The 27,846-nt window shown below is 41.8% G+C and overlaps 1 protein-coding gene across 2 annotated transcripts in view; it reads left to right on the forward strand.

Moving 5' to 3' along the window:
- Positions 1 to 27,846, forward strand: part of MANBA (mannosidase beta) — a 60,056-nt gene that overhangs the window by 19,842 nt on the left and 12,368 nt on the right. For both annotated transcript variants that reach the window (XM_074905513.1, XM_074905514.1), the window contains exons 7-14: positions 1,518 to 1,628; positions 7,644 to 7,795; positions 8,881 to 8,998; positions 11,804 to 11,890; positions 12,464 to 12,631; positions 15,223 to 15,441; positions 16,767 to 16,931; positions 23,019 to 23,163. In XM_074905513.1, coding sequence (XP_074761614.1) covers positions 1,518 to 1,628; positions 7,644 to 7,795; positions 8,881 to 8,998; positions 11,804 to 11,890; positions 12,464 to 12,631; positions 15,223 to 15,441; positions 16,767 to 16,931; positions 23,019 to 23,163 — 1,165 coding nt within the window. The remainder of the gene's footprint in view (positions 1 to 1,517; positions 1,629 to 7,643; positions 7,796 to 8,880; positions 8,999 to 11,803; positions 11,891 to 12,463; positions 12,632 to 15,222; positions 15,442 to 16,766; positions 16,932 to 23,018; positions 23,164 to 27,846) is intronic.

The raw sequence follows: 27,846 nt of genomic DNA on the forward strand, positions 1-27,846 counted from the left end.
CTGTATATTGAATGTTGTATGCAATAGGTAAAAGGGTCAATGAGAGGAGGGGTATGGTACAGATGCTAGTGAACGATTCTGTTCCTGACACAGTTATCTGAGTTTCAGAGGAATATTCTGTCAATGTACCTCGGCTAAGGGGTACCAGCCAGATGTGTCTGCAATAGGTCGTGAGCACACACACATGCATGCACACAAGATGAAGTGATAGCCTGGACTTCAGTGGAAGAAATCATACTTTCTCTTTAAATTATATTCACCTCAGAGCTGCAGCTGGAGAGATTCCAGTTATCATGGCTCAGCTGAGTCACATAAACTCATTAGGCTTGTGGTAATTCAAAGATATTGGGATGAGGGATGAGCAACTGACATCATCTACCTGGACTTATGCAAAGCACATGACACTGTTCCACACAACATCCTTGTCTGAAAATTGGAGAGACATGGATTTGATGGATGGACCACTTGGTGGATAAGGAATTGGCTGGATGGTCACACTCAGAGCTGCAGTCAATGGCTCGATGTCCAGGTGAAGAGCAGTGACAAGTGGTGTTCCTCAGGGGTCGGTGTTGGGACTGGCGCTGTTTAACGTCTTTGTTGGTGACATGGACAGTGGGATTGAGTGCATCCTCAGCAAGTTTGCTGATGGCACCAAGCTGTGTGGTGCAGCCAACACACTGGAGGGAAGGGATGTGCCATCCAGAGGGACCTGGACAGGCTGGAGAGGTGGGCCTGTGCACACCTTGTGAAGTTCAACAAGGCCAAGTTGCACATGGGTCGGGGCAATCCCAAGCACAAATACAGGCTGGGTAAAGAGTGGATTGAAAGCAGCTCTGTGGAGAAGGGGATATCAGTGGATGGAAAACTGACTATGAGCCAGTGATGTATGCTCACAGCCTAGAAAGCCAACTGTATCCTGGGCTGCATCACGAGAAGTGTGGCCAGCAGGTCGAGGGAGGGGATTCTCCTCCTCTACTCCGCTATCATGAGAACCTACCTGGAGTCCTTTTTGTAGCTCTGGGGCTCCCAACATCAGAAGGATATGGACCTGCTCAAGCAGGGGGGGTTGTTCAGCCCGGAGAAGACAAGGCTCTGGGGAGACCTTATAGCGGCCTTCCAGTACTGCAAGGGGGCTACAGGAAAGATGGGGAGGGACTCTGCCTCAGGGAGTGTAGGGAGAGGATGAGGGGTAATGGCTTTAAACTGGAAGAGGGTAGGTTTAGATTAGATCTAAGGAAGAAATTCTTCACTGTGAGGGTGGTGAGACACTGGCACAGGTTGCCCAGAGAAGCTGTGGCTGCCCCCTCCCTGGCAGTGTTCAGGGCCAGGTTGGACGGGGCTTTAAGTGACCTGGGCTAGTGGAAGGTGTCCCTGCCCATGGCAGGGGGTTGGAACTAGATGATGTTTAAGGTCCCTTCCAACCCAAACCATTCTATGGTTCTTTGATATCTGAGCCCTACATGTGTGTTATGTCTCTTTTTATACGTATTGCTCTGGGTTTCTCTTGTATGTTCAAGAGTTCTACAGTGGAGGTTTGGTGGCCAAATGGACACGGAAAGCAAACTGGATACAACATGACAACAACTTTCATCATGGAGACAGGATACCAGATTGAGAAATCTTCAAAGGTGAGCCCTTCAGCTTGATATAGCTGGTATTGCAGTGCTCCTGTTAGGACATTTGCTCTGCATAGCAGGTATCTAGAACTCTTAAATATTTTGCTGGATTGTAATATGCATGTGAAAATGCTAATGAGAAACAAGGTAGTTTTTAATGTCACAGTGTGTGTTTAACTGTTTTTTGGTAACCTTAGCTTGTATGGATGCCTTTACTTGCATTCAGACTGAGAGATGGCTTATGCTTAGTCGGAAGCCTCAGAAAGGAAAAGAATATTTGCTTCTTAAGTTTTTTATCTTACAAAAAAAGTACTTTTGAACTTGATATATCATGCTGATGTTTTTGTATCATGCACTGAAAACCCCCTTTAGATTTCTATAGATTATGTGAAGGTTTATTACTGGGATTTTTCCTGTTAATTCAAATTTTTAAAGATTTGTGGGATAGAAACATTCCTAAAAAGCTAACATACATACATTCATTTATTAGGATGTGATAGATGTGCTATAGGTTTAAGAAGAGATAACATCTTAAATATGACCACAAAAGTAATATTTAAGGATTATTTGCATAAGGGTTCCTGCAGCACACTGGCTATATAATTGTCTGGGGTTTTTTACTAAGAAGCCTAGAAGAGGTTATTTTCAATTGACAACTGGAAGAAAAAAAAAGTCATACAAATTAGACTACACTCTTTATGCCATGAACCTGCAGAAAGAACCAAGTAAAACTGCACATTTATTAGGTGGTTCTGATGTGTATTGCTTCACTAAAATCTAATGTGGTCACCAGGCATGTAAAACTACTATTTGCTGTAACATCTGTACATGTGAAAAATCCTATGAAAAACAGTCACTTCTGGAGTCCAGGTCTTTATAGGGGTAGCCCTTAGTTTGATTATGAAGTCATAAGAATAATTCTTTGCTATTATTAGCAATTTACTTTTAAAAGAGTTAAAAAACCACTAAATAAACATGGCATATTGTGCTTGGAAAAACTGGTTGTAGGATATAAAGCATGTAAAAAGGACAATTCTGTTGTGTACTTTTTGAAAACTGCACAATGATAGGAAAACTAGTTGATTCCACTTGGGTAGCTTGTCAGGATATTTCACAGAACCCTGTGGCATATGATCATAGGGAATTCATGGTCTACAAAAGATAATCAGAAGCCTCTTCTTTTTTAATTCTTAAGGGGAAAGAGGGGAAAAAAAGCAAATGCACCACATAGTGAGCATTATACGTTAACTAGCGTATGTAGCCTTTACAGATTCACAGTGTAAAGTCTAGTCTTCCTTCATGTGTTCTGTGAAGCTCTGTCTTGGATTCTGACAAGACACCCGCCCTGCCCCCTCCACCCCCCACCCTGCCCTGAGCTGTACGTGTGGAAAAAGACTTCTTATGCATTTTTTTCATGTTCTAGCACAATTTGCTCTCATGTCAGCAGAACCTATGGCTTAATAAGAACTTTGAGTAGTTCAGGAGATACAGTCAGGGATAAATGCTCCTGAAAGGTGTTTTTCTGTTGTCAGTTCTGTTGTTCTATTGTCCACCTATTCAGGTGGAATACATTTCCTCCCCCCCACTTCTTTTTAAAAAGAAAAAAATTAGGGGTGATACATTTCACAAATGATTTGTCTCCATATGAGTATCTACATAACTTTGGACAGGTGAAAACCAAAGGTCGAGAACCGTATATGTGAGAAAACCCAACTTGGTCATATGTCAGATTCAGCTACCCTTTGTTTGAACTACTCTCTGGTTTCTGACAGGTTAGTGTCCTGGTTTTGGCCAAGATAGAGTTAATTTTCTTCCTAGTAGCTGGTACAGTGCTGTGCTTTGGATTAAGTATGAGACTAATGTTGATAACACACTGATGTTTTAGTTGTTGCTAAGTAGTGCTTATGCTAAGTCAAAGGCTTTTCAGTTTCCCATGCTCTGCCAGTGAGCAGGTGCACAAGAAGCTGGGAGGGAGCCTGGCTAGGACATCTGACCCGAATTAGCCAAAGGGATATTCCATACCATAGAACGTCATGCTCCGTATATAAACTAGGGGGACTTGGCTGGGGGGTCTGATTGCTGCTTAGGGACTGACTGAGCATTGGTCAGCAGGTGATGAGCAGTTGCATTGTGCATCACTTGTCTTCTCTTGGGTTTTATTTATCTTTTTTTTTGTTTTCCTTTTCATTACTATTATTATATTTTCAGTCGTTAAACTGTTCTTATCTCAACCCGTAAGTTTTACTTTTTTTCCACTTTTCTCCCATCCCACCAGGGCAGTGGGGCAGAGGAATGATCAAGTGGATGCTTGCTGCTTAGCTGCTGGCTGCAGTTGAACCATGACAAATAGTCTCCAAAACATTAACTAATCCTTTGGGAATATTTCTGGGTAGCCTCCCAGTATGTACTTGCAGGAGCTCTATAGAGCTCTGTCCAGCTGTGCTGGGAACCTCTTTGGCTGAGGGAAGTTCTTAATCCTGATGAGAGTAGCAGATAACCAAAAGAGAATAAAGCCAACATCCAGGACAGAGTTGGTTTTGGTTTTATTTTGTTTTTCTATTTGAATACTTTGGTTTAGAGTTTGTTTCTCGGGATAATGTGAAACAAAGTCATAGCCAGAAATTATCTCAAAATTAAATTGGTTTTCTTGAGGGAAGGTCTATCAGTCCTTTTTGCTATTAATAAGTTGCTTTTCTTCTTGCCATGCCTACTTCTATGAATTTATTACCTCTTTCATTGCCTCATGAGGCATTAGCTTGCTTTTCAATTCTGTTTCCCCATCTTTCTGTATGCTTATTTCTTCAACACTAATCAGAGTTTTTTATTTCAGAAGGCTCTTTTAGTACTTGGAAGATCTTAACCTCTAGCTGTCTTTTCCTCCTTCCCTCTACACCTTAATTCCCCCGCAGGCCTTTTAACATGACTTCCAGAAGTCTTTCCTTTTGGCTTTGTAGTTTTCACACTGCTTTCATGCTGTGTGCTAATTTGTTAGGTCACTGGGGCGTTCTGTGATCTTGTTTCAGCTCTAGGCATCTTCATCCCTATTACTTTTCCTACTGCTAAATCTGGGAATGCCAAATGTGATCCACAGGTCACTTAACTGGGTACAAAGCATTTGTATATGACTTAAAATGATGGTATCTGTTTCTTAATTGTGCACAGAACCAGCTGATTGGTCTGTGGTGGCTAGAGAGCCACTTCTCTGTACTCCAAGTCTGGGAGAAATGTTCAGTCCTCAGGCAGCAAAGTCTATCAGACAAATTTCAAGGTTGCCAAGGTCTCAGTAGCCAGAAAGGCACATAACCAAGCATGCCAGATGCTAGTTGTCTCCCCTTGCCCTTCTTTACCCCACAAGGCAGAAGGAAGCTGATGTAGGAACAACAAGAGGTGCTGTGTTGCCTTGTGGGCCCCTGGGAGTGGGAACACAAAGGCACCAAACCCTGGAGGCCTGGGAATGTGAGATGGGGTTGAGGAGCTTCTCCTTTTGCTCCTGCTCTGTGAGTGGTCCTGGCTGGGTGTTTCAGCCTCTCAGATTGCCTCAGATTTGGCCAGTTGCATGGGTTCCACTTGAGCATGAATAAAGTGATATCACATTACTTCTGTTAGTAATATAAATACTCCATTACAAATGCACTCTGAGAGAGTCCCAACCTGCCTGATGACATCCATTAAGAGGACCTCCCAAATACTTTGGGAGCTCCAATGATAAATCCCATTTCATTTTGTGCCACAAAAAAAGAGCTGCACCGGAGTCTGAGGAGGTTTTCTTCCAGTAACCGTATTTGCTGGAGGAAGGTCAGAACTTCTTCGCTAGTGTAGTACTCATAATGTAGTTTTTCTTTTGTAGCCTTCAGTAGTTAGGATAATCGTGAATGTTTTGAAATATTGGTTGGTTTTTTGATTCAACTTCTCAAGTTAAAATAAATCTGCAAAATTCTAGGAATGAGTGTAAGACTGTTGTCCTAAAGCTAAGTTCATCATGCTGGTCTGTATTCAACCAACCCAGCATACAACAGGATCACAGTAGAAAAAAGGCAGGGCACGCTATCCTCAGCACATGTATGAGCACAGAGATACTGGACAGAGAGCCTGAAATGTCCTCTCAGTGGTCTGACTTTGTAGTTTTTCTCTAGCTGGGAATTTCTTTAGTGGTACAGATGCTGGGCCCCCCTTGCCACTAACCCACTGTTGCCACTGGGGCAACACTGTAAAACACTGCAGCACTTGGGGCAAGTACCTTTTCTTTATTAATTCAGTTCCTGTGTTTTGGTAATTGCCATGATGCAGAGGGGTTTAGCTTGAGGTCAGTGATCTGTGGCCTCCAGTCACACATCGAGTTTGTCATGTTCATTGTCTCTGTCCAGGTGTTTAATGAATAACTGTCCCATTGACTAAGAAGCACCAAAGAGGAATCAAAAAAAGCAGTGATTTTCTTGGTCTTCTCTACCACTAGAATTAATTTTCTGTCTATCTGTATGATTTTTGATAAACTGAAAGTTTAAAAAACACAGTTTCACAGTGGGATTAGTAATTTTCCACTTGAACTTCAGCCTTGTCTGGTGTGTGAAAGAAAGAATTACATTTTATCTTAAAGACAAGTATATCACTTGCACTTAACTAGGTTAATTTTAGCCTGATTTACTAACAGATACTTGTCTCAGCTGTAGCTTGTGGCAGAGAGAGACAAGGCTGTACCCTACAAGCTGACCTTTTGAAAAGGTATAGCAAATAGTCATCTGAGGGAGGAGTGGTTGCCATCTTAGGGGTATTCTATAAAAAATGAGGTTCCTGCCCCAGACTTCTTGCTTGATGTGAGTTGGCTGAAATTTGCTATTAGCTTTCCTTTACTGTATTTAATTTCCGAGTTATCTCCCTGTGACAATGAGCAACAGGAACCAGAAAGAAAAAGAGTTTTCTTTCTGGCCTAGGTAAACTGAACTGGAATAAGGATGCAGGAGAAAAGGAAGTCTAAAGCCTCCCTGAAAGAGGTGTTTCCTGTAACACTTGGTAGCTGCACATCTGCTCTGCATCTGCCTCATGGCAGGTGGGGAAGACACCTCTACAAACAAGGGATCAGTGCAAAGTGTTATTGAAGTCAACTAACTGCTCTCTCATGACTGTGGAATTGGCTGTTTATGTCAGTGCAATCAAGATACCCCTCAGAGAAGCACTGTTGTATTGGCTGAAATAAAGTCCCAGCAAATGTCCAGAATGATTTCTTGAGAACTTTTCTTCCACCTGCAGCAGGAAGGAGGAATGTTTTCTTGTTTCATCATCTGCAGTACACGATACCAGATATTAGGCTAAAAGAGCAGCTGTAAAAGTTTGGCTTCTGCTTGAGATGTGCTTTTATCTGGAATGACCTTTAATACCTTACATAGTGGTTATTTAGCTGAACTGGTCTCTCTGAAACCTTATTGCCAAGCATGCTGTTCAAACACATCTGTGATGGCTAGAGAGTTCTTCACTTCCAAACCAGCATTTGTGTTTGCTTGCCTATCTTTTTCTTCTTCATTGCTACACGTATTAAAATGGTATCATTTCAGGGCAGCAAAAGGAGATTTGCTTTTACTGGATGAACCTGAAGCTAGTTGTTCAGGAACGAGACTTACAGCTGAGCTGCTGCAGTCTCCTTCTGTAAGGAAGATATTGCAGATTAAATAGTGCGTCTGATCTAATGCAACCGTTGTATGCCTCTTGCTGGCCCTCAGCTGGACTTTAGGCTGAATTCTGCAGCAAGCAAACATGCACCTGTCTCTTACTTATATACAGATGTGCACATGCACGCTCCTTTGTACATGCTTTCTCTCTTAATAGTAATTTTAAAAAGTGAACAGGTTTATTGGAAGGATTCTTTTTAGCCCTGTTACAGTGTGTTTTAATCAAGCAGGAATTTAGATATGAGACCATGTCTTTTGCTCCTTGACAAATTCTAAATTGTTAGTTCAGTTGAATACCTTTTGTAATGGTTTTCTTTATTTTTATTTATTTTTGTCTTCTTTAAATCTAAGTTTCATATTTTCACAGGCCTATTTTCGGACAGTAGAGCTTGTTCAGGAGCCTATTCCTGGCTCACCAGGTCTGAGCTTCTACTTCAGAATCAATGGCCGACCCATTTTCATTAAGGGCTCAAACTGGATTCCAGCAGATTCTTTCCAGGACAGAGTGACCTATGACACGTAAGCCACATTTCATGTTCTCTAGGGAGAAAGGAACATGTTTTCTTCATCCCGATTCTCTATCCACCCTCTATCAAAGGGTGGCATTCGTGGATGGAAGCCTTTTCAAGGTATGACGCTAATTGTTGTGGGTTGGAGGCCTCAGAATTAAGGCTTAATTAGCTTCAATGGATTTGAGTGATGTTCAAGGCATGTAAGTCCAGTAACTGATGGGAAGGTGGTTGTTTGCTGTCCACAAATTACTGGCCTTTTGTGTATTTTTAGGGATGATCCTCAGGCTATCTGATCCTATTGTGTGGGACATGTTCATTGGTACTCTGAGGAAGTGCACTTCAGCCATATCCTAATCCATCTCATGCAGGGCGACATAAGTGCATAGTAGCCTGTTTCTCCCCTCTGGTCCAGACTTCTTGGATTTCGATAACACAACACCCCAGAGGTGCCAGTGGGATGGGGGCCACGTCATACTTTGACTAAGCTTTTCTCTGGGTTGCTGGGGAACCAGACAACAGGGCATGCTGCAGTGTACATTCGCATGCACTTTAGAGGCTGCCAGCATGGTTAAGGAAAACTTAATGGAGTCTGAATCCCTTAAAATGGGATTCAGAGTCTCAGTGTTTCTTCTTCCCACTTCTCACTATGCATTGTAGAACTTGGGAAGAGAATATAGATTTCTGAATGTGTTTAAAAGAGGATTTGAATTCAAGTGATTGATACTTAAAGCAAGTATATCTAAGGAGAAAAGAACAACCTGATTAATAAAATATAGTATTTCTAAATCTGGTCCGGCCATTACTTCTGTAAAAGCACTTACTTGCATGAGTCACTCCATCTATTTCATAAGTGTTAACAGGACCAAGTAACTTTTTCTGCACGAAAAATTGCTGTTTGAGATCTCTGTCCAGACATGCAGGCTTAGAAGTTATCAAAATAGTCTGTTTTTTATCAGAGTTATAAATCTTAGATTGCTTGCTAATGATGTTTGGGTGGTTTTGTTTTGTTTTGGGTTTTTTGTATTACCTTAGAAACTCCTAAGTGATACAGTTTCACAAATCTTGTATAAATTTTCTTTTTGTATTTGACAGATTATGGCTACTCTTGAAGTCTGCAGCAGATGCTAACATGAACGCGCTTCGTGTTTGGGGAGGAGGAGTATATGAACAAGATGAGTTTTATGATATTTGTGATGAAGTAGGAATAATGGTAAAAACAATAGACACAGAACACTTATTTAAAAAGATGACAAGATCTTGTAAATAAAAATCCACTCTGAATGAACAAAATAAGAGCATTAATACATAAATTCTAGCCATCTTTCCAAGGGACATAGTAGAGTACCAACCTGAGAAGTCAGATCAACCTGATTATTTTTATTTTTATTATTTTAATTTGAATGGTTCCTGATTACTGAGGCTGTCAGTTGAAACTGGAAGTGATATTTTGGAGACTTTATATTAGAACCCCAGCTTGTACTTTCTCTTGTAACTAAGGCTACAACTCTCTTCCTCATCTCCACTTTTCTTCCTAGCCCAGAATCTCCCCTTCATCTTCCCTTCCTTTTTTCCCCACTGTCTTTCCTGCCCCCTCATTTCCCCAAACCAGAGCAGGACTGTGGCTTTAACTTTCTCTCTTCTAGCTCTTTTCAGACCAAACCTCTCATGTTTATATACTGTAGATTTCTCCCAGTTCTACATTTCCTACTCTCTTGAGAAAGAAGGAGAGAAGAAATGAATGGCTGAGGGACTAGTACTAGTGTTGTCACTTAATGAAGGAAGATGATGTTTATGCTGTAACGATGAGCCTGATAGAGGAACTTTTGTGGACTGTAGGCATCAACAGGGACTTGCAACACCCACTCAGTTGTGAAACAAGTAGTGCATGGGAGGGGGATTATTCACAGAGTCAAATAATATTTTTTCCACAGCAGCAAGACTGTTGGGCCCTGTAGCTGTGTTTAGGGCCAACTCATGTGAGAATAGCCCTCCTGAAGAATCTGAGTGCTTAAGTATATGCCTCAGATTGAGAGCAAAGGTTTTGCAATCTGACCTCAGTGAGGATTTAAGGCCTGCTGTATTTGAGTTTTGTGCTTTCAGCCACCTCTGAGTTGTCAAAACACTGAAGAAGGTAGTCATGCTTTTCTCTGGTGTGGAAATGGATTTTATTTCTTTTAAAAGTTTGGGTTTTTTTTCCCTTTATAGCAATAGCTGAAAAGGTTTGGGGTTTTTCTGGTACAAACTTTTAAAACAAAAATATTTCACTTGGCCTGAAGCCAAGCATGGAACGCCTTATCGAAAGGGCCATTTTGAATAAGATATAATTGAATATAACTGTAGCTCTAAGGGGAATACCTGCTGCAAACACTGATAATCCTAGATGAGTAGCTTTGATTATATGAGCTTGGAGACACATGTTAATAAGTTTTGATGAAATAGGGACTAGATGAATGGAGACCAAGTTGCATCTGGTATTAAAATCCCAAGAAGTATGTTTGGTCTTACTCTACAGCATAAAAAGCAGGGAAACAGAACTGATACCTTGCTGCCTTCTGCTGTGTGTGCTTGAAAAAAAAAGTTGCATCTATTTTAGTCATCTGAATGAGTGCCCTGATTTTCAGGGCTTCTGAGCACTTATAGTTCTTTCATTTTTGACACTAGGCACCTAAGTAGGCCACTTAGATCTGTGTCTGTACAGTGCTCTATGCAAGATTTAGATCTTATTTAGCAGCCAAAATAGCAAGTAGATGTAGAAAATCAGACCCTTATTCTGGAGGGGGTGGTGCTGGAGGCTTTTACCTTTTTTTTCTTCTGATGGTCTTGCAGAGGTTTAAAAGTGCATTAGTCAAACTGTGCTTAAGGAAAAACAGTGACAGCTCACTGAGGGAAACAGAGAAAGTTTCTTTCAACAGTTTTGACTCTACACAGTCACTGAAAGATTCTGAGTGATTCTTCAGCAGTAGCTTTGCTTTTTTTTGTACGGTGCTAGGAGTATAACATTTATTAATGGATCCATTACCTCCCACTGTCCTGTTCCCTATCTTCGGTTTTCTTTGGGAATGTATGCTGAAAAGAGTCATGGAAAAGCATGCTCTCACTGCAAGGAAATGCAGTTGTATGAGGAGCTCATCTGGCTCACCCTCTCTTGTTTATGTAGTATGGTGTTCAGAAAAGTGTCCTACAGACTCCTTTGGGTTAATGTGCTTCTTCAAGAGATCTTTCCATTTGAGATAGCAAATCTCAAAGTTACAGCAATTTAAAAACTGGAACAGGTAAAACAAGAAATCTTACCCATCTCATTGGGCTTCTTCCTTTCCCCCTTTTTGTAATTCTCCTTCAAGGTACAAATGGAATTCACTGTTGAATTGAAAGGCTTGCTATTCTCTAGTGGTATCTTCTTGATCTTTCTTTTAAGAGAAGAATCACTGTGTTGTTAGAGGATCTAGTTTTTTTCTGCCCCTCTTACTGGGTAAGATTTGCTCTTTTTAAGATTAGTTTGCGCATTTAATATGCAAGTGTTTTGTTAACAAGTACACTTGAACACCTGTTCAGTGTGCTTGATACCACATCAGAAGAATTACTGTCTCTTTACACCTGCAAAGTAGTAAATACAAAATTGTTCTGTTCAGATGGAGATTGCCCCACATTCACATCTGAGCAGTGCATGGGTTCTAATTATTCCACTGAAAATTATTGAACTCCATCTACTGAGCAATATTCCACTCCTCAGTGGAGGCTGTCAGGATCTAATTCCTAAGGGTAAATTTTTTGTAACACTGATATTGAGGAAAACCACAGTGACGTATGTACATACTGAACCCTATAGAGGCTTTGATTGTTTTGGTGGAACTTTCCAAGAATAACAAGTAGAACATTTCAGTTTAATCCTTTTTGAGATAAATAACTTCTGTCTGAACAAAGGATTGTGCATCCCGATAACCATATATTTTTCAAGCATGTAAAATGATTTGCTAACAGATTTTTTTTAAATTATTTTCTTTCCTTTTCCCTGTAGATTTGGCAGGATTTTATGTTTGCATGTGCACTATATCCAACTGACCAGTATTATTTAGAATCCATAAGAGCAGAAGTTTCTCATCAGGTATCTTGTTTGTGTGTTGAAGCTCTATTTCACATTACCTATTTTTGATTGACTGGCTGTACAAGTTAGCTTTCCAAAAATGTTTATTTGGCAGTGTTTGTTAGTGTACCTTTATGTAGCAGACACAAAATGTAACTCTGCTAAATTCCCTTTAACTTACTTGTAGGAGTAGTCAGTCAAGCAGAGGTGCAGGCATTCCTCATGTCCAAACTGCCCTTTATCAAGGATGTTAAAGAGCATTCACTGAGAGTGAGCTCTAGTGGTTGCAACATGCCTTAGCACAGAATTTACTTTCACATGTGGCTGAATAGATGAGAATGGAGGTACACATGTGCATATGGTGGATATATGTCAGCATATTAAAAGTTTGCCCCTTTTTAAGTATGTATTACAAAAGTTTGAGCCTTGTGGAAAGCTGAAGATTCCCTGTGAACAGTGCCGATAAAACCAGGAATTACAGGCTCAGCCTATGTAATATGCATGTGGACTTGTAATTCAAGTAGTAATAAGGTGATTTTTTTTCCTTAGAGAATTAATTTTGCTTGACTTCTGAAACTGTAATTTGTATTTCAGGTAAGGCGTTTAAAATCCCATCCATCAATTATTCTGTGGAGTGGTAACAATGAAAATGAAGCAGCAATTGCAAGCAACTGGTTCTCCATACCTTATGCTGACAGAGAAGTCTATATCAAAGACTATGTGATGCTTTATGTGAAGAACATCCGAGAAATAGTTCTTACTGTAAGTGATCTCAAGAAACTGTAAGGGGATATGGCTTGGCAAAAGGTTTTAATATTTGCAATTTGAACAACTTGTGATTTCTTTTTTTTAAAAAAAAATCCTTTTGGGAAATGAAAACCAGCACTTTATTGAGGAATTGCACTTTCCAAGCTCTTGTAAACAACTCTCTAAACTCAAGGATTATCCTCAAAGTAAAACAAACAAAAAAATTACTTAAATCTCTAACACTTTGGTATGTAAAGGAAGACTTGAAAATGTAGTGGATCTTGCTTCTTTTTTTCATTCCTATTAGTAATACCTCCACAAATGCCTTCACTTCCAGTGGACAAAAATCAACTTGTCCATGAATTAACTAGTCTAGATGATCAGATTTCCTTTATGCCGATTTTGTTGAAGGATACTGTAAGAAGGATTTAATAACACTCATGCCTTTTAATAGCAGTTGAAGAAATTTAATGAAGATGTGCTCTTCCCGTTTTTTGGCTTAAGCAAGTTAAACAAAAGTGGTGCTAAACATTGTCCTCATGCTGTGTAGTCATTATATTGTGTGTTTTTGAAAAACAAACTGCTGGTATTTTACAGTATATGAAGGCAAAATAAAATATTTTGGGAGAACACTTAAACTGTGAGCATGCAGATCAGAAGCACGTGGAATCTGATGAAGTCTGCTGTGATTTGGCACTACCATTTTGCACAGCTTTTGTAGTTTTACTTCTCCTCCTAGAAGTATTGCAGTACTTCATTATTTAGTGGAATCTGCTCTTAACTAACTTTTATGTGTGTATGTAGAGTGAAATTGATTTAAAAGTCCCAAACTGATGTCACATAACTGTATAGGATTAACAAGCAATGCTTGAACCACAGGTGAGTATTCTAAACTCCTGTTAGCTAAGAGACAAAATGTTGTGAGAGTTAGAACTTGCTTCTTCAACAAGAGTATGAGTTTTTGTTAACCTAAAAATGCTAGTGGCATTTTCCTACCCAGTTACCCCTTGTATAGTACGACCTTATTGACTTCAGAGTATGCTAATTTTAGTCTAATCGCTTTCCTTTTCAGGATGAGATACATTTCATGTTATGAGGCTTATGACTTGAAGTTTCCCTTTGCTGAGACAGGCACTCAGTATGTAGGTGACCACAATATTATTGCTTGTTATTGGAGGCTACTGTCATTGTCAGAATAGCTATGCTCTGAGAATTTAGAATACATTCTTACTGGAAAAGTTGAGATACGAGGAAACAATAAAAATGAGGCCAGGTTTGAAAGAACCTGCCAAAAAGGATCCTGCTCTTGAGGGCAGTTATGCATTCTAAATGGCAATGGTGTCTTATACCTGCTTAACATTTTGATTCTAGATTTCAGTGAGGTTTTTTTGGAACTGGCAAGGTTTTAGAATCTTGTTTGTGATTAGCTGTGTGAGTTGGATTACCAATGCATGTGGAGCAAAGTCAAGTGTTCTGGCTTGATACTGTTTTTTAGTTACAGTTCACTTGTGTAGCATTTCTATCCGAGATGGCCCCTCTTTTATTTTAAACCCATGGAATAACTATTTGAAGTGCCAGAAGAAACCATACAGTGAAATAATTTCAGGTCCTGTGTAACACAAGCCAGCTGAGGAAACCTGTAACTACTGGACTGTATAAGTTAAAAATTTAAATGCTTAATAACTTAAAAAGACTTGTGAGTTTGAGCTAAATACTTCAGGGAATCCATGGTATCCTGTAGTAAATTGTTTCAGTTAATTATTAATTACTTATGTCAAAAAAAAAAAAGGGAGGAGGGGGAAACTGGACTGTTTCTTAAAATGAAGCACATGTCTAAGTGCTTTGCTGTATTGAAGCCAATTACTGTAACTTGTGACTGGTAACTAAGGCCTCTATCTTACTACAAGTAGGGTGCTAAATGAATTCTACCTACAAAAGAATTCCTTCAGTACTTTGTAGGGTACTGCTAAAAGATTTAGTATACTAAATCTCCTGAGGCTATAAATAAAGGCAGCTCTGAAAAATTTGAAATGTAACCCTTCTTACAGTCTCATCTATCTTAACATGCAGACCCAGCCAAAATGACAATAACCTGCAATGCTACCATGCAAGCATTAGAAGCAGAATACCTTGGCTTTGTTAGGACTAAATTTAGGTGACCACTTAATAAGAAAGGGGAGAATCATGGCCCTGTTCCTGCAAAAACACTGCAAAAGTAATGATTTTCCATAAAGAAGTCACAGTACTCAAATATTAATGTTCCCTGAGTTTATTTTTCACGAGGCACCCTTTAAATAGCTTTCATTAAGAATTTAGAAGCATATAAAGATAGAAAATCTTCTGATGTGAGGAGAGAATCCCTTAGAACAGCAGAGCAAGCAATATCATGCTCAGCTGTTCTCCAAGAACATAAATAAGAAGCTAATTAAGCAAGTAAAGATGACAAAAGGGAATGTTTCCTCAGTGGTGACTCAGTTATTTGGAAAAGGCATGTTCTCCCTGTCCTCCACCCCGCCCCCTTTTCAAGATGCAATCTATGTATTCAGATAATAAAAGCCAATCACTTTGTGAGGGGGTTGTGGTTTTGTTTTGTTTTTAAATCCCAGGAAGATAAGAGTCGTCCTTTTATAGCATCCAGTCCCACCAATGGCTTGGAGTCAGTTAAAGAAGGTTGGCTCTCCCAGAATCCTTATGATACACATTATGGTGACACTCACTTTTATGACTACAGCAGTGACTGTTGGAACTGGACAGTGTATCCTAAAACCCGTTTTGCTTCAGAATATGGATTTCAATCCTGGCCTTCCTTCAGTACAATTGAAAAGGTAAGGCTGGGCTTGCACGCCTTACTATCCTCTCTGCTCTCATTTAGTGAGGGCAATGAGTTTCTTCCCAACAGACTACAGCATCCAAACTATAGTTGGGATAATGTCACTTTGTTAGGTATAGTATGACATGGGTGGGTTAGAGGCGTGTGCTGCTGTGGAGGGAGGGGATGAAACTGTACTGGTTTGCTCCCCAGTGTTCAGTATATCTACCTTGATGTTGCAAAAAGAACCAAGTTTACATGAGAGACTATTATGAGACTATTGATTTTAATAGTAATTCTATTTAATTTATAGCTTAGTAATGATCGCCTAACATCTGTTTCCTTTTGCTGTGTGTAAGGATATGTGTTCGTTTAGAAAGAGAAAAAACATGACAAATGCTGAATTGTGCGGAATTCCAAATCTATTGATTGTTATTGTTTTTAACAGTTTCTTTTACTAAAATAATTTGTTTCTTTATGTGTTGCATATAAGAGGATTTTGTTTTGTCTCCTGTTAAATTTAGGTATTGTATATTCAATATTATTTATCTAGTTGGAGCAGAGACATACTGTTTGTCCATTTGTTCAGAGAGATGAATATCATGTTGATAGTCATGCATGCAACTAGAAGGAGTTCAGAACTTTTCTTTCAATTTGCTGGACATGCTGAGATAATATACATCTCAGTATATTATCTGAGATATAATCAGTACACTCATCCATATTAATAACAATGAAAATTATTCAATCTGGCCTAAAAAAGGAACAAACTTAAATGAAAAGACTTTATAGAGATTACAATGTATTGTAATTACAATGAAAGCTTGACAATAATAGCTCTGTGAGCTATGCTGCATTGTGGTCTTTAGTTGAAAAATGTTTTCAGAGACGGGTTTTGAAAATATATGCATTATTAGAATTTATAGCCCTACTAACTTCTGTAGCTTTTATGCCTAAATGTGTTTGACTAGAGTACATTCTTCCATCTTAATCCTAGGGTGTTTCTGATTTACTATGAATGCAGGCAAACCCTGAGGTCCTGTGACCAAACTGAACCTTAGGGCAAATAAGTTAAAGGCCATTGAGTCAAAAGTTGCTCTTCTGGGTTCAACAGCAATGTCTGTTTTCATTTATTGGTCAAGGAGCATAAACAAGGGTGCTACTGATTCCAAATCCTTGCATGGACTGCATGAGGCACTATAGAAATATACTACCAATTGTAAAGGTATTGGGTGCTGTCAGTAGGCTGTAATGGATATACTTTCCTGAATATCCTGTCAGTCATTAAATGCATGGTTTGCCTTTCATTCTCATCTCTTTGTTTTGTGGGTTTTTTAAAAGGTTTCCTCCACTGAGGACTGGTCCTACACAAGCAATTTTTCTCTCCATCGACAACATCATGAAAATGGCAATGATCAGATGCTACAACAGATTGGGCATCATTTCAAGCTTCCCCAGAGCACAGATCCCGTAAAGAAGTTCAAAGATACGATTTACCTCACTCAGGTAATGGTGGTGTCCTCCATATAGGTAGCTGTCAATATTGTTCCATTAGCAGTTCCATTTAACCACTATTAGTGGTTGAAACTGGGCCTATTCTGTTACGTAATGTTCAGTCACATAGAAAGTTTCTGCACTGAAGCATTTGAGAGTCCAGTTTAATTTGGAACTAGCTTGTCTCTCATATATTGGAGAGAGACTCCAATTTTTGTTAGAGAAGGCTGGAATACTTCTTGGGGAATTTCCCAAATCCTGGTTCAATTGGGAAAAAGTCTGGCTGTGTGTGCTACCTTGGTCCCTGTCCCCAGGAGGGCCCACTCATGAAGCTGGCTGGGGATGCAGGGACTTGCTGGCCTTCCTTGGTACACCATTATTCCTAGTGCTACACAGTTACTCCCTGTTCTAGGGTGGGTATGTTTTGCTCTTCATGCACCCTGTAGTCTTACTGCTTTGATTTTTGCCACAAGGAATACATGAGCTTTTGAAACAAGATAGTTTCTAGAGAATACAGTTGTTATGGACTCAGATAATGATATTTTAAATAATCTGTTTTGTTTGTTTTTCAAACCAGTAGGTTATATTTTACTCTTCATCAGTACTAGTTTACCTCATCATTGTTTCTTTCTTTGTGATTTCTATGTGACTTTTAAATGATGTTAAGTAACTTTTTAATGCTATTAGGGAAGTTTAAAGTGGTCTTACTTTCTCTTGTGCTCCAAGAATCTCATAAGCACTCTTGATGGGAATAACTGGAGGGTCACTAAATTTTTAATCCCTGATACCTGCTGTCAGCAAGTTTTATATAGAAACAAAACAGAGGGAGAACTTTAGGCACCAATGACAAGTGAGCAAGGATAGATGATTCTGTGAAATTGAAAATAGGGATAAAACTTGTGCAGTGACATCCTGACTCAAAAAGCTATGAGAATTTCTGCAAGGATAAGTATGTCAGGGCCTTATTAACAGGTTAAACAGTTTAAGAATATAAAAAAAAAGGATAACAAAAAGGATAAGGACAGTAAACTTGACTCTAGTGGTTAATTAGAAATGTTGTATTTACCTTTTGAGCTGTCCTAAAGAGTAACTCTTTATTTTGAGACTTTCTTTTAATAGCATTAAAAAAAAAAATTAAAACCAAATCATTTATAAACATCAAAAACCCGCGGCAAAACTGCAGGACGCGAGGGCAGAAGCCCAGGGCGAAGGGAGAGGCTCACGCCGCCCCCCCGGAGAGGGTAGAGTGACAGGGCAGCCGGGACTCCGAGCAGGCGAAGACGGGAGTGCCGGCGCCCCACGGCCCTCACGGACAAGAGCAGCGCCCAGGGCAGGAGGCGCGAGGGACAGGGAGGCGGCGCGAGCGGCGTCGGAAGGGTGAGGCGCTTTGCGCAGCAGGGCGGGCAAACAGGGCGAGCAGGCAGGGCACAGGCCCTCTCCGGGCCTAGAACTTACCTGAGCTAGTTCCATCTTACCGTCCTCCATGGGTGGACCGAACCATGGTCCCCGCTCGCGTCCAAACCACCACCAGAAAGAACGTGGCGACCCAGACGGAGCTGCCACGCAAACATGGAGCCGTCCAGGTCCCGGGCTGCAGCGAGTGCCTGAGGCTGTCGGTCCTGCCGGAGGGCAGAGTGACAGCACCCCTGTGCACTGCGATCAGCTGGGTGACCTGCTCAGCCTGGTGGCGGAACTCAAAGAGGTCGAGAGATTAAGAAGTATTGGGGAGTGTGAACAGGAAATTGATTGGTGGAGTAACACATTGGCACCCCTGAAGCAACAGGAGCAAATGGAGGCTCCAGAAGAGGCAGGCAACTCCTCATCCTCTTGCTACCAGGCAGAAGGAGGGGACCTAAGAGACAGGGGAGGCTGGAAAGAGGTCCCTGCTCAGGGAGGCAGGAAAATCCCCTCCCAACCTCCCTCACCCTCCATGGTGCCCCTTTACAACAGATTCGGGGCCCTGGAACTTCTGAATGAAGAAGAGAAGGAGGAACAAAATGAGACAAACAAGGAGAAAGACCAAGGTCCAGCAAGGCCAGGTCATTCTAGACCAGGTATTAAAAACCAGTTCTGAAAAGAACCCCAGAAGAGTCATTGTAGTGGGTGACTCCATTCTGAGGGGTGTCGAAGGCCCCATATGCAGACCAGACCCGCTTCATAGGGAAGTCTGCTGCCTCCCTGGGACCCGCATCAAGGACCTCACGGCAAAACTCCCCGCTCTAGTGAGACCCAAGGACTACTGTCCTCTTTCAGTTTTTCAGGTAGGTAGCGACGACATTACCAGGAGAAGTCCTAAAGCAATGAAGAGACATTTCAGGTCCTTGGGGAAACTGATTAAGGGGTCGGGGGCACAAATTGTGTTCTCCTCCATCCCTTCAGTTGCGGGGATGGATGAAGAAGAATACCAGAGAACTCAGCAGATGAACTGGTGGCTCCAAGGCTGGTGTTACCGTCAGGGTTTTGGATTTTTCAGTCATGGGTCGGTATACAGGGCACTTTTGGCATTAGAAGGGATGCACTTGTCCCGGAGGGGGAAGAGGATCTTGGGGCAGGAGTTAGCTGGGCTCATTGACAGAGCTTTAAACTAGATTTGAAGGGGGAAGGGGCAAAACATCGGCCCATCTGAAGTGCATGTATACCAATGCACACAGCATGGGTAACAAACAGGAGGAGCTTGTAGCCGTGATGAAACAGGAAAATTATGATGTCGTGGCTATTACAGAAACACGGTGGGATGTCTGCCAGGACTGGAGTGCGCCAGTTGATGGCTACAAGCTCTTTAGGAGGGACAGACAAGGAAGGAGAGGCGGTGGGGTGGTGCTGTATGTGAGGGACTGTTATGATTGCTTCGAGTACAAGTGTAGTGAAGACAGGGTGGAGTGTCTGTGTTAGAATCAGGGGGAAGGCCAACAGGGCAGCTGTTGTAGGAGGAGTCCACTACAGGCCACCCACCCAGGACAGAGAGGTGGGTGAAATATTCTACAGGCATTTAGGAGAAATCTCATAATCGCTTGCCCTCGTTCTTGTGGGGGACTTTAACTTCCCAGACATCTGCTGGAAATACAACACAGCAGAGCGGGACCAGTCCTGGAGATTCCTGGAATGTGTGGCAGACAACTTCCTGACACAGCTGGTGAGAGAACCGACCAGAGAAGGTGCCCTGCTGGATCTCCTCTTTGTGAACAGAGGAGGACTGGTGGATGATGTGGTGGTTGGAGGATGACAAGGGCACAGAGATCACGAAATAATAGTGTTCTCTGTTCTTAGAGAGGCCAGGAGAGGGCTAAGCAGGACTGACATCCTGGACTTCCAAAGGGCTGACTTTGTCTTGTTTAGGCACCTGCTTGAAAGGATCCCCTGGGAGACGATCCTGACGGGTATAGGGGCCCAGGAAGGCTGGGTGCTCTTTAAGAAGGAAGGTTAATTGCTCAGGAGCAGGCGGTCCCCCAGTGTTCTAAGAGAAGCCAATGCCAGAGAAGACCACCCTGGCTGAACAGGGAGCTTTGGCTGCAACTCAGGGAGAAAAGGAGAGTTTACAGCCTTTGGAAGAAGGGGCTAGCGACTCACAGTGATTACAAAGAGGCTGTGAGGCTATGCAGGGTGGAAATCAGGAGGGCTAAAGCCCAACTGGAAATAAATGTGGCTTCAGCAATCAAGGAGAACAAGAAATGTTTCTGTAACTATGTGAGCAGCAAAGGAAAGACCCAGGAGAGCCTCCATCCCCTGCTAGACACAGGAGGAAACACGGTAACAAGTGATGACGAAAAGGCTGAGGTGCTTAATGCCTTCTTTGCCTCAGTCTCTAATGACAAGACTAGTTGTACTGAGGGAATCCAGCCTCCTCAGCCAGAAGACAGAGACTGGCAGAACGACACCCCCCACACACAATCCAGGAGACAGACAGTCAGTGACCTGCTGCATCACACAGACACACACAAGTCTATGGGACCGGACGGGATACACCCGAGGGTGCTGAAGGAGCTGGCTGGGGTGCTTGCCAAGCCGTTTTCCATCACTTAACAGCAGTCCTGGCTGACCGGGGAGGTCCCGACAGACTGGCAATTGGCCAATGTGATGCCCATATATAAGAAGGGTCGGAAGGATGATCCGGGAAATTACAGGCCTGTCAGTGTGACTTCAGTGCCCGGGAAGCTGATGGAGCAGCTCATCCTGAGTACCATCACACAACACATGCGGGACAACCAGATGATCAAGCCCAGTCAGCATGGGTTTATGAAAGGCAGGTCCTGCTTGACAAACCTGATCTCCTTCTACGTCAGGGCAACCTGCTTATTGGATGAGGGAAAGGCTGTGGATGTTGTTTACCTTGACATTAGTAAGGCATTTGACACCGTTTCCCACAGCATTCTCCTGGCGAAACTGGCTGCTCGAGGCTTGTACAATCGCACACTTCGCTGGGTAAAAAACTGTCTGGATGGCCGGGCCCAGAGAGTTGTGGTGAACGGAGTTAAATCCAGCTGGCGGCCGGTCACGAGTGGTGTCCCCCAGGGCTGGGTTTTGAGGCCACTCCTGTTTAACGTCTTTATTGATGATCTAGACAAGGGGATTGAGTGCACCCTCAGTCATTTTGCAGATGACACCAAGTTGGGTCGTTGATCTGCTCGAGGGTAGGGAGGCTCTGCAGAGAGACCTGGACAGGCTGGAGCCATGGGCTGAGGCCAACTGGAGGAGTTTCCATAAGGCCAAATGCCGGGGGCTGCCCTTGGGCCACAACAACCCCCAGCAGCGCTACAGGCTTGGGGAGGAGGGGCTGGAGAGCTGCCAGTCAGAGAGGGACCTGGGGGGGTGATTGACAGCCGGCTGAACAGGAGCCAGCAGTGTTCCCAGGTGGCCAAGAAGGCCAATGGCATCCTGGCTTGTGTCAGCAACAGCGTGGCCAGCAGGGACAGGGAAGGGATCTTACCCCTGTACTCGGCACTGGTGATGCCGCCCCTCGATTCCTGTGTTCAGTTTTGGGCCCCTCACTACAAAAAGGACATTGAATGACTCGAGCGTGTCCAGAGAAGGGCAACGAAGCTGGTGCAGAAGCTGGTGCAGGGTCTGGAGCACAGGTTGTACGGGGAGCGGCTGAGGGAACCGGGGGTGTTTAGTCTGGAGAAGAGGAGGCTGAGGGGAGACCTCATCGCCCTCTACAGCTACCTGAAAGGAGGTTGCAGAGAGCTGGGGATGAGTCTCTTTAACCAAGTAATAATTGACAGGACAAGAGGGAATAGCTTTAAGTTGCACTAGGGAAGGTTTAGACTGGATATTAGGAAGCATTTCTTCACAGAAGGGGTTGTTGGGCGTTGGAATGGGCTGCCCAGGGCAGTGGTGAAGTCCCCATCCCTGGAGGTGTTTAAGATGTGTTGATATAGCACTGAGGGATCTGGTGTAGTTGGGAACTGTCAGTGTTAGGTTAATGGTTGGACTGGATGGTCTTGAAGGTCTTTTCCAACCTAGATGATTCTGTGATTCTGTAATACCTCCCCAGCCTAGTAATATATTTTGTGAAGAAAGTAACAAGTTGATTGTCTTCTATTGAGAACTTGGCCAGTGAAAAATTCTGAGAAGTGTTTTTTAAAGACAAGGTGGGTAAGGAGAGAAGAAGTGGGAGTGCAGGTGAAGAAAGGTTGCTCTTCCAGTGCACAATTTTGACTGTATTCTGGGGTTGTGCACATCATGGTAACGTATACTGGAGGTAGTGCAGCTTACAACTCTTAGGTTTTTTATTTACATTTTTAAGAAAAAAACATACCTATTTATTTTAAATTTCTTTCCCTTGTCTTTTCTTTGCCTTTTAAAGACCCTGTTTATTGCCCAGTGATCTTCACTGGATGGAAGGCGGAAAGTAGACCCTCCAGAGTTTCTCTAAAGATACTGCTTGTAAAGCTGTTGGGAGCTGCTAGGGATAGATCTCCTTCAAGCAGAGGCCCACTGCACTGCAGGTGTATACTCTTGAAGGCTCAAGTTTAAAGTTATGTGCCATTGCTGTGAAGTCTCTGTTGTATTTTAATCTATACACACATGCTTTGAAAGTAAAGTAAAATATGAAGTACAACACATCAAAATTTTTTTTTCTTTATGTGTTTGTTGACCAAGGTGATGCAGGCTCAGTGTATAAAGACAGAAACTGAATTCTATCGTTTTAGTCAAAGTGAAATAATCAAGGGAGAAGGACATACAATGGGAGCTCTCTACTGGCAACTCAATGACATTTGGCAGGCACCTTCATGGGCTTCCTTGGGTAAGTTTTGTGAGAGTCTGGTCAAAAGCAGCAACTATAGGTCTTATTTTGTTTTCCTCATCTGGAAGAGTAAGAAGTATGGCTCTGCTTTCTCGGGCAACTTTGAGAACTTTGAACATGTTTCTGATCATCCTTTAGAAATGCTTTCCATAAGAGTGTTTTTCAGGACCATTGTAATGGTCTGTGGAAGTGGAAGAGGGTAAAGAATAAAACGGTTCTTTTCCTCTGGAAGTTTTCTGTTTAAGTTCAAGTTTAGCAGCCATCAACTCTTACCCTTGTTTTAGGAAGATTTAGTTTAGAGAAGTTAAAATTGTACATAACTCCTAATTTCTTAAAAACACATTTTTTTCATTTAATCAGTATTCTCATTTCTCCCAAGGAAATAATATCATTGAAGCCAGACAAAGCTGCCTACTAGGAAGCAGCGATGGTTAAGAGTCAGGGCACCGCCCCTTTGTGAGGTAGACTTTCAGCTACCTTTGCTTTTCTTACATAGAGTAGGATCTTCCTGAAACTGTGTGTGATATATCATCCAGGTTTTTCCAGAGAAGTTTGCTTTTTTTTTTTTTTGCAAGTGTAATTATTTTAAAATTAGAAAGATCAACTCTTTTATAATTGGGGTCCTATAAGAAATTCTGTTTCCAGAATAAAGGGCCTGTCCTAGAAATCCCTGATTATATTTATTGGCTCAGCTGTACAGATGCATGTATGTACCCAGCCACCCTGGGTGAGAATGGACAGTGAGGGAGCTAGTAGGATGGTAAAAAGAAGCATCCATGCATAATTATACTTTCCAGAATCCCAACAGATTTGGTTGGTTTTGTTCCCCCTGCCCCCTTATGGTAAAACGATCAAAACCTCTCCCTTCAGTAGGCAGTAGCACACTGTCAAAAAACCTAGAACTGTGATCCTGTTCTGAGCAGGATGGGATTTAGCACATAAAGGCTAAGGAGGAGAAATGGTTATCTCCAGAGTGTTATTCATTGTGTCCTTAGCTGTCTAATAAATGTGGTAAATTATCTTCTCCATGCTGAATTTGATTTTCATAGAATTTCATATGACACCTCTCACCCAGCATAGCTTCTGAGAAACTCTTTACAGGAGATGACTAGCTGAGATTTGGTGTATTACTTAGTGTCAGGTGAGGTGAATCACTCTTTGTGACTAGATTATTCTGCTAATATGCTATTTATGCACATGATATCTCCTTATATATTATATATTATGTTTTTCCTTTTAGAACACAAAAATGGAGTAATCAGACATAAATAGATAAGTCACTTAGGCAGTAAGAAATAGGGGAGGAATGTGTGGTGTGAGGGAAGTGGCTGTGTTTCATGTTCTGAACATTTTGTGTAGAAGTCCTTTTGAAATGGAGAAGCTGTTCTATGGATAGTACTTGGTTAGATTTTTCTTTCAATTTTAGTTATTTGTCTTATACTCTGTTTTGAAAATCTTTATTTGAAGAAATAGGAGTGAACTAGAAAAAGCTAAGCATCAGTGTGAAGTTCTTGATCTGTCCTTAGTATAAAATGCTATTTGGCCTTGCTTTAAAAAAAAATTAGCGCACCCCATCCTCCCTCTCTTTCTCTGGAAGATGTTTGTCCCTCTAGCTTTTTCTTTTTGTTCTTTTTTTCCTTTTTTTTCCCTTTATTAATCCAAGCAAAGTAGCTGCAACCAACAAAGGAAAACACACTGGTGGAAGAAACAGGCTGGGTTTGGTTTTTTTTTTTTAATGTTATGGCAGTGGTCCAACTATAATGCTTATCTTTCTGGACTTTCTAGATTTGTATTAGGAAATAGAATATCCCGGTGTTCATTTTTTATGGTTCTAGCAATGGCTGATGCTCTTAGGCTTTAAGTGCCTCAAGAGAAAAAGATGCCTGGAAAAATGTCTCTTTGTTAAGACAGGTGTATTGATAGACGAAGTGACCATGGAGACCATAAATGCCTTTTTAAGTACAGAGCTGACATCATTGTAGAAAATATATCAAATACTCGAATTATTCATATGTTGTTGAAATTAGTTTACAGAAAAGAACCTCAGCAGAGATACAGCTGTCCTTTTGTTTTGTTCTATTCCCTCAGTGGAATGAGGAAAGGTTTAATATTCATTTAATTAGACAATGTGGTAGAGGGATTTTTGAAATGCTAATGGCTGAAATTATGCAAAACTTCAGATAAATTAGTTTTATTTGCACTTCAAAACCACATTTCTGCATCTTGTTAGATGTCACATTAGTATCACCAATGAGTGCTTGCTTAAATCTGTTATTTCACGGAAAGCCATGGAGGGGCGTACATAATTTCCTGTACGAAGTGGAAGTGTTTCCTCATGAGGTGGGGAAGGGAAGAAGATAGCAAATGTTTCTCCTTTTAACTTGCCTTTAAGATGTTTGCTTGAGATTGAATGAAAATACAGCACAGCACTCCTGTCATAGTACTTCTGCCTTCAGTTGAGAACCAAACAGCTTTTACCACAACTGGGTTTTGATTGCTAGTGTCTGGTTGTGGAGCTGGTTGTGCCATATTGAATGCTTTAACATCTATGCGGTGTGTTTTGGTGAAGAGCTCTGGGATACACATGGCAATTTACCTCACTCCCACACAAGTGTCACCTTGAGGTATCCAACTTGGTTGTCATGAGATTCCCTTTAACAGATAACTGGCTTTTATGGCAGGTTCAATATTTAGGGCCCCATGTGAGCTGAAACCACAAACTATTATGGAGAATAATAGATCTGAATTCATGAGACTGAGGTAAGGAAAGAACTAGCAGCATGTTTCTCAGGTTGCATTTAATGGTGTGAAGTGATTAATTTAATATCTGGTCCAGGGAGAACTATTTGTTCTCACTCCTGCTATCAGTGTAGAAGGCTTCAGGAAAGAGTCAGAAAAAAGGGTACTGGGATCTCATTGCAAATCGGATTTTAGTTTCCTGTTCTGAAGCTTGATACTGCAGAGAGTGCAGACCCCATGTTATTATCAGAAAAAAAAATAGGGAACTTGGATTTCTTTACAAATTCATTTAAATGTGGGGGGAGGAGGAGAAAACCACCCCAGGGTTGTTGCTTTTGGGCATGCATGCCTGTGTGGCAGGTGCATCTGCCCAATGAGAGCAGAGTTTCTTGGCTGCTGCAGTGTAGTTGCCTTTGCTCTCGGGGCCTCGCGGTAGTTGGGGCCGTTGGCCAGTGGGAGCCGCTATTGACCACAGGTCAGATTGGGCCTGGGGATCACTGGAGTCCCCTGGGGGCCATTCTGAGCTCCTCCCCTGGAGCAGCAGCTGCAGTTGAGGACTCTCCCCTTGGGTCAGGACGCTGCCCAAGGAAACTCCTCGAGGGGCCTTGGGTCGGGACGCTGCCCTGAGCAGGTCCTCGAGGTTGAGAGCCCTCACTTGTCAGGTGAGTGATAAAGTGTTTTGGGTTGCCGTTAAACCCTAGGTAGCAGGGCTTTGTAAAGCGTTTCGGGTTGCCAGTCCCAGGGAGTGGGGCTTTGTTCTGCGTTTTGGGTTGCCGTTAAACCCCATAAAGTTGTTCTGTTCTCCTCTCTACAGGTTTTCGAACCTGTGATTTAGGAGAGCTAGTTAACTGTGTTAATGTTTTGGGTTTTTTTCTTTTTTTTTTTTTTTTTTCCTGGTTGTTTTTTTTATTTGAGAGCCTCCGTAACAGTCTGTAACAGTGAAGTTTAAGCCCTGAGATTTCTCACAATAGTTACCTGATCTCCAGATTTCTTACATTCATTTTGGGGGCAGGGGGAGTATTTTATATGCAGTTTGCCTGTTGTTAAATCAAGAATTGTGACTCTGGTCTTAAGGAAATCAAGGCAACAGATGTGCTGATGAATGTGGCGCTTTTTTTTTTTTTTTTTTTTTTTTAATCGGTGAGCTTCTGTTTTCTGTGCTGTCTGAAGTTACTTTGACAATTGTATTATGAAGATCCTGTTGCTGGAAGGGTTATCTTTGGAAGAGCCTTCTTGTGTGAAACTGCTCCAGCAGTTGAGCTTTGGATCTTCAAAATGGCTCTAGGTTTTTTTGGGAGGGGAAATATGAACCTTAAGTAGCTGATCTGAGGTAAGCAGACTAGTTATGTTTTCAAACATCCCAAAACAATAGCTGTAGTAGTTGAACCCTAGAATGAACTGTGAAATGGTACAAACTTTTAAGTGTGTGGATTGTTTGCTTTTGTTGGTTGGGTTGGTTTGTTTGTTTTTTTGCCTGAGGAAGTTTAATGCCAAGTTTAGTCTGAGTTGTTTTCTCCACTGTACAGGTTTCTTGAGGAGCTCTGTATCTGCTGCCTAGGTAGCAAACCTTCTCTCTTTCCCTCCAGTAACCACCACAGTGTGGTTACATAATCCAGTTGGAAATCAAGGCAGAAAAGCAGAAATTGAGGGTAGGGCAAGAGAAATGGGATTTTATATTACAGTAAGTAACAGAAACTGCTCTACTTAAATTGCATTATTCATTTTCATATGTAAGACAGTTGAAGCATAGATTTTCATCATGTAAATTAAGCTGAGGAAAAAATTCAAGTTAGCAGGCACTGAAACCTCAGCCTATGCTGGGTAACTTGTCTGAGCTAGTGGTGGCCTCTGAGGCCTGCAGTGAGCAATATCTGTTGTACTGACAATTGAAATTCCTGAGAGTCTTGTGGCAGTCTTGAGGGCTTAAGAGAGTTCAGCCCCTCC

The sequence above is a fragment of the Athene noctua genome, chromosome 4 (genome assembly GCF_965140245.1).
Source record: "Athene noctua chromosome 4, bAthNoc1.hap1.1, whole genome shotgun sequence".
Taxonomy (NCBI): Eukaryota; Metazoa; Chordata; class Aves; order Strigiformes; family Strigidae; genus Athene; species Athene noctua.